The sequence below is a fragment of the Petaurus breviceps genome, unplaced genomic scaffold (genome assembly GCF_028583685.1).
Source record: "Petaurus breviceps papuanus isolate PSGF00001 unplaced genomic scaffold, PetGlider_PUasm1.0 90879, whole genome shotgun sequence".
NCBI classification, from domain to species: domain Eukaryota; kingdom Metazoa; phylum Chordata; class Mammalia; order Diprotodontia; family Petauridae; genus Petaurus; species Petaurus breviceps.
In genome coordinates, this window is record NW_027187368.1 from 14,072,761 (window position 1) to 14,080,122 (window position 7,362).

The window sequence follows — 7,362 nt, forward strand, 5'->3', positions numbered from 1 at the left end:
CCCTGTGAGTGCAACCTAAGGCTGCATGCACTGGCCTCCATGTCACAGGGTCTGGCTCGTCTAGAGCTTGTAGTCCACAAATCTCTTGGGTCTTTTCCACGTGAGTTTGGTTTCCATGGCTTAAGCTGGTGGGTATCAGATTGGTGGGGAGGAGGTGAGGGTATTCCTGGCTGGCACAGTGTTAGCAAAAGCACAGGGGTCAAGACAAATATTTTATGTCAGGAGATGGTGAGGAGAGAAGCCTGGTTTGAGCAGGTAGTTGGTCATTCATGGGAGATAAGGCTACAAAGGGAAATTTTGGTAGCTCATGGAAGGCCTTGAATACCAGGCAGGAAAGTTTTACCTTGATCCTCTAGGCAGTGGGGTTGGTTTTTAAGTTAGGGATATGACCCATTCCTGCACATACATAGGGGGAAATCCAAATAAGGCTCTTTCTGTTTGAGTGAAAAAGCATTTCAACTTCTTCTTAGCTTTGAAAACCTCTAAATCTTATCATATTGGTACAGGAGCTTCACCCAGTGATAAGAATGATAGTGAAAAGTTATAGGGGCACAGATGAGACCCAGATGTAGTTTGATCCTAAACCAATACTTTCCTTGAAAATAAGAGGACACTAGTATTTTATAGCATATACCATAATAAACTCCTAATAGATGAGACCTGAGTATAAAAGGTCACAGTTTTTAAAATTAGATAACAGAAGGAGGTACCTTTCATAAATATGGTTAGAGGGAGAATTCTTTTTTTTTTTTTTTTGCTTTTTGGAGGGCACTTGGAGTTAAGTGACTTGCCCAAGGTCATACAGCTAGTTTTTGTGTTAAATATCTGAGGTCAGATTTGAACTCAGGTCCTCCTGCCTCCAGTGCCAGTGCTCTATTCACTGTGCCACCCTTAGAGGGAGAATTCTTAACCAAAAGAAAGATTAGAATGGATAATTAGAAAAAAGACACAATAGAAAATTCTGATCACAAAAGTTAAGCTTTTATACAAATAAAAGCAGTACATATCAAATAAGAGAAATTGTAGATTGGAGAAAAATCCTTGTAACAAATATCATTGATACAAGTCTGATATCCAAGCTATATAGGGAATTGATACATATATAAACCCCAGTAGATAAGTTGCCCAAAGATATGAATAGTTTTCAAAAAAAGAAATGCAAACTATAGCCAAATGAGGACAATTCAAATAATTAACAAAAGATATGCAAATTAGAGCCACTCTGAGGTTTCACCTTCCATCTTGTAAATTGGCAAAGATGACAAAAAAAATGGAAGCCAGTGTTGAAGAAACTGTGAGAAGACAGGCATGCCAATTTGCTGTTGGTAGAGTGATGACTATGTGATGACAAATGCTCTGCACATCAGTTTAGAATTATGCAAGAAAAGTGATCAAACAGTTCATGCGCCTGTTCCACATATACCTCAAGAAGGTCAAAGAAATAGAAGTACATGCCTAAATATTCATAGCAGTATTTTATGCAGTGGCTAAATCAGTTGTGGTATTATGAATATCATGGAATATTATTGTGCAAAATAAGATGTACTGAATAGGAGGGATTCAGAGAAACCTGGGAAGATGTGTATGAACTGATGCAGAGTGAAATCAATAGAGCCAGAGGAATAATACACACAGTGACAATAATGTAAGTGAAAAGAGTACTTTAAAGCATGATTAACTGAGTGATCAGAAACCCAGCAAAGGTTTAGGAAAGCAGGTCATGATATGGGCCATCCCTTTCTTAGCTGAGGGAGGTTACTAGGACCCAGTGCTGCCTGGGGGTCTAACTAGGTCAAGGGTTTTCCTTTGTTCTTTATTACAAGGAAGGTTTGATTCTAGATTTGGAGGGGTAGGTTGGCGGTGCAGGGGTATTTCCAGGAATGACCATAATGTTACAACAAATGACACCAATAAACTTTTTTTTAAAGGAAATAGGAGGTCAGAGTCAAACCCTTGTGTCTCATCAGTCATTCAGTTGTGCCCTAAAAGTTGATAAGCCTCTTGGCTGGTTTGGTTCAGTGGTTAGAATCAGGTACTAGTTAGGTCAGAGTAACATATTTGTCTCCCAGTGGCCTATTAATGACATTTCAGTTCCTAACCATAAACCTGATCCCAGTGGGCTTGTGTCTGGGTGGTGCTATTCACGAGGAGTTTGTAGGGAGAATGCCTGCATTTATAGCTAGGTACAGCCCAATCCTGTTGCTGGAGACCTATCTCTGGTCCTATCAGTTGTATCATTTTAGGGCACAATGTTGTAGAAAGAGCACTAATCTTCTCCAAAGAACTGAGATGAGTCTTAGCCCTGACACTCCCTTTATGACCCTGAAGAACTCGCTTTTCTGATCCTTAGTTCTATATCAGTAAAATGGGAAAAATACTTGTACTGCCTACCTCATCTGGTTGTTTGGAAGAGAACACTTTGCCAACCTTCAAGACCCTGCTGACATAAGCTATCCCTCTACATGGACTTCCCATCATCATAATCACCTCACATCTCACTCAGCACCATAGCCCTTCAGGTAGACACAACTACCTTCCCCCATCATCATTACCTCTATCCAAGACACTGCTTTTATTATTGAAGGCTTCATTGGGCAAATAGAGAGACAAAGATGAAGGGAGCAAACAAGGAAGCAGACCCAAGTACTGGTGTGTGTGTGTGTGTGTGTGTGTGTGTGTGTGTGAGAGAGAGAGAGAGAGAGAGAGAGAGAGAGAGAGAGAGAGAGAGAGAAATAACACACAGCCAAGAGTCAAACCCAAAGCCTCCAGCTACAAAGACAGTGCTTGATGGAGAGCAGGGATTTTTTTGTGTGTGTCACGAACCCCTTCTCAGAATAGTGGCTTTAAAAATAAAAATAACAATTTATAATTGGAAAAAATGCCAAAGTTCAGTTAGAGGTTAGAGAAAATAAAGATGTGATTTTTTTCCCCCATTCAAATTCGAAGATCCCCTGAGAGCTATCCATGGTCCCCAAAATAAGAACCCCTGCCCTAAAGGGCTGCTTACACTAATCCATCCTCAAAGTTATTTTCAGAAGTTGCTACAGTCTGGTTGCTTATTGGGAGAATAAAACTTTGCTGTTTTCAGTACCCCAAGGAACTACCCCACCTCCTCCTCCCAAGTGTCTGTCAGTCTTGTCCTAGTAAGCTCTTTGAGGAAAGAGATGGGGTCATCTTGTCTTTGTCCCTTTGTCTTTCCAGCACGGAGCACGGCGCCTTCCACACAGATGGATTGTTTGTTGAATTGATTGGAGGTGTGAGTTCTGTGTGTATGCTCTTAGACTGAGGCAGCTGCTGGTGGTAACAACAGTAAACTTTTACTAAGCCCCTACTGTGGAACAAAGCTCTCCTCATGGAGAATCAATTATTTGTCTTCTTGGAGGGTACGATTACTTTCTCCTGGTGCTCCAGTAATCTGTATGCCCTTCTGGGTTGATTGCATCAGAGTAAGTTGGTAGCCCTGATTTCCTTTTTTTCCCTAGAAATAATTTGTATCCAATTTTTAAAAATTAAATTTTTTAAAAAATGTTTTTAAAAATCTGATTTTTAAAAAGGCCTTTTGTTTTTTCATTGCAATATATATTTTTGCCTTTTGGAGGGCAATTAGGGTTAAGTGACTTGCCCAAGGTCACATGGCTATTTTTTGTGTTAAGTGTCTGAGCCTGGATCCAAACCCAGGTCCTCCTGACTCCAGAACCGGTGCTCTATTCACTGTACCACCTAGCCACCCCTGCATTGCAGTCTTTTCCAGATATAACCACCCCTGCCCCCAGTGAGTCTTCCCTTCTAACAAAAAAAAATTAAGCCCAAACCAATCAGTGGTGCAACCACATATGAGGGGAGCACAAGGCACCCCCTGGTTGGTGACCTGACTTCTGCCTGAGGTTCCTTGCTCTGTAACCCTATCCTTATCCACCAGGAGAGGGAATAGTAAGTGGGAGGTAAAGTGTGGCACCAATAGTTGAAACTATCATTTTTTAAAAATGGAAATGAGAAATCATGTGTAAGTAGTACTGTGCTTTGAGTTGTGGCTTCGGCAGTGGGGATGGGGATATTGAACCATCCATACTCTGCTATTATTGTCATTGTGAGAAGGTTATCATACTTGTGAGTCAGCTGACTTGGATTAGGGGTACAGCACAACAGGAACACACAACAGTGTGTGACACTAATTGGCTTGGGTTGGGGATGGAATCAAAAAGGTAACTTATGCCTAACATTAATTCTCTGCTCCATAGGGCGCAAATTTGACCTGCGAGTGTATGTCCTGGTGATGTCTGTAAGTAACTGAATTCATTGGCTGCTGGAGGGAGGTGGTTTGAGTCTGGGGATCAGCCCTGGTGACCAGCATGAACTTTCTTGTCCGGTTTTATTGTAAATTAAGGAAGTAAGTTGAAAAGTTGGAGGGAGGCACATTCTCACATTTTCCAGGGGATGGGAACAAATTTTTCTCTGACCTGACACCTGGATCTCCTGCCTTCTTTGCTCCCTCCACCTTTGCCTCTCTATTTGCCCCATGTCCCCACTATTTCTTCCTTGATGATTTCTTTCCTTTCTCCGGTATCTCTACCTTCCCTCATTTCTCTCTCCATTCTCCTGCCACCCATTCTCTTCCCTCCTTCTCTTTTCTATCTTTCCAACATTCTCTCCTACGCTGTTTCTCTCCCGCTATCTTGTCTCTCCCCTTCTTTCTACCCCACCTGTTTTCCTCTCCCTCCCTCCCTCTTCTTCTCCCATTTCTCCTTACTGTCTCTTGTCTTCATCTCTTCTATGTCTTTGCACTCCTCCTTCCTCCTCTCCCTCAATCCTTCTCCTTCCTTGCTGTGTCTTCCTCCCTCTCTCCTCTTCAACAGTACATCCCCCTTCGGGCCTGGTTATATCGAGATGGCTTTGTTCGGTTCTCCAATACCCGCTTCACACTGAGCAGTATTGATGATCACTGTATCCTCAACAAACACTGGTTAAGTACCTGTTTGGAACACTGAGTATCAGCAATACTAAGAGAAAGACAGAGACCATGTCCTCAACAAGCTTATGTTCTGCTATGGAAATATGTATACACCTGAGTCAATTCAAAGTTTGAAGAGAGAATGTTAACAACTGGCAGGAGAGGGGATGCAGAAGAGCTACATAGAGAAGATGACATGTGAACTGAGCCTTCAAAAATTCTGAGAAGTGGCTATGAGGGGGTATGTTCTGGGCATGCAGAGAGGTAGGAAAGGACTGCCTGGTGCAAATGAACCCACACATCTGGGGTGACTTACGCAGTTACAGAGATTAGATGTGAAAAGCCAGGTTTAGAGAACTCAACATTCCTAATAGGCTAATGTTCTGGGATATAAATGTGTGAAGGAGAATAATATGAAATAAGGCTAGAAAAGTAAGTTACAACCAGATTCTGGAGGCCCTTAAACACCAGGCTTGAAAAGTCTATATTTATCATAGGAGCAATAGGGAGGCATGGAGGGTTTTTTGAATAGGGGAGTGATGTGGCTATACGTGTATCATGGAAAGTTCGTCTGGTCATGTGTGTGGAAAATGGATTAGAGAGGGAGGACTAGAAACAGAAAGGACTATATGAAGGCTACATTACAGTGGTTCAAGTGTAAGGCCAGATGAGGGCCTGAACTAAGGTGGTGACTTTGTGAGTAGATAGAAGCGATGGATGCTAGAGGTATGGTGGAAGATGTAGGATAGGAAATACCCAAGAACAGACTGTGTATAGAAGATCCTGTGTTGGAGATGGAAGTTAAGGATGATCCTGAGGTTATGAAACTTGAGTGGTTGGGAAGATGAAGGGCCCTTAACAAAAACAGAGAAGTATGGAAGAGGAATTTAGGAGGAGAGATCCTCAGTTCTGTTTTAGCCCTGTTGAGCCTGAGGTGCCAGGAAGGGCTGTGTAGAGCAGGCCTTTGGAGAAGCAGTGCTGGTGTTCAGAAGAGAGGTCAGGACTGGGTATGGCAGGCTGGGTGCATTTCCTCCCAAACAGCGTTCTGCCATCCCCTGTGCTCCTTGGCCTGTGCTCTTTCCTTTTTCTAGTTTAAATTCTAGCTCATGGGCTTCTAGTGGGTTTCCCATCTTGGAAGAGCTCTGAACCTGGGTCACAGAGTCAGAGAATCTCAGAGTTAACTGTAAGGGACCTCAGGAGCCTGGACCTGACCAAGAATCTCTTCTACAACATCTTTGAAGATGTCCAGCCTCTGCCTAGAGAGGGATGCCTAACAAAATGCCTGTGACATTTAATGTTTGTAGAATAGAAATGAATGAGAGGGAACCCACTACTTCTCTGGCTTTATAAGATTCTGAGATTCTTTCCTATCTTCATCCTGGGATGGAAGATGGAAAAACTTGCCACAGAGATAAGTGTGGGAGGCTTGGGGACATGGTAGCTCCCTGCCCAGTTGTAGAGGGAAGGATTCATTCATTTATTTATTCATTCATTCATTCATTTATCTATTTGCTTTTTGGAGGGGGGAATGCAGAGCAATTGGGGTTAAGTGACTTGCCCAAGGGCTAGTAAGTGTTAAGTGTCTCAGGCAGGATTTGAACTCAGATCCTCCTGACTCCAGGGCCAGTGCTCTATTCACTGCACCACCTAACCTCCCCAAGGGAAGGATTTCTTAGCTTCTAGTCCTAGACCTTGACTGTTGACTTCTATCAGATGTCCACCTCACCAATGTGGCTGTGCAGAAGACATCCCCTGACTACGATCCAGAAAAGGTGAGTGAGCAGCAGTAACTGTGCCCCCCCCCCCCCCGTCCAGGGGCATGGACCAAAGACAAGCATCCTGGGGGCCAGGGTCCTGGAAGCAAGGGTTCTCAGGCCATTATATCCTTACTAACAACATCTGAAGCCTTGGGGGACTTGGGTGAGGGGCTGTTCCCTTCAAGGAAGAAAGCATGGGATTAGATACCCCACTATGCTTAACCTTAAACCCAGATAATTCAATAACATGTTCTACCAAGCAGTCTGTTCTACTGGGTGACTCTGTTGGGGGTAGATTCTGAGAGGAACTGAGCCCAAAGGCAGGAAAGGTTCCATCCTCGACTCCTGACCCACTCAGGGGTTTGGGCCCACTTATTTTCTACCCTTCTGTGTCTCCTGCTGCCACTGAATGGTCTTTGGTTTGGTTTGGAGGCATTCTTCATAGGATCATAGATTTAGAGATTAAAAACACCTCTAAGGTTGTCTAGTCCAATCTTCCCATTTTATAAATGAAGAAACTGAGGCCCAGTGAAGTTATGACTTCTCCAAGGTCACAGTGACAGAGGTGTCATTTGAACCCAGGTCCTCTGACTCCCAACTCCAGCACCTGCTCTCTCTCTCTCTTTCTCTCTCTCTCTCTCTCTCTCTCTCTCTCTC

General features: G+C 43.3%; 1 protein-coding gene across 1 annotated transcript in view; it reads left to right on the top strand.

Annotated features, from left to right (window-relative positions):
• TTLL9 (tubulin tyrosine ligase like 9) overlaps window positions 1-7,362 on the top strand; it is a 42,095-nt gene that overhangs the window by 27,089 nt on the left and 7,644 nt on the right. Inside the window, exons 8-10 of the mRNA XM_069073911.1 lie at window positions 4,239-4,279; window positions 4,854-4,941; window positions 6,662-6,720. Coding sequence (XP_068930012.1) covers window positions 4,239-4,279; window positions 4,854-4,941; window positions 6,662-6,720 — 188 coding nt within the window. The remainder of the gene's footprint in view (window positions 1-4,238; window positions 4,280-4,853; window positions 4,942-6,661; window positions 6,721-7,362) is intronic.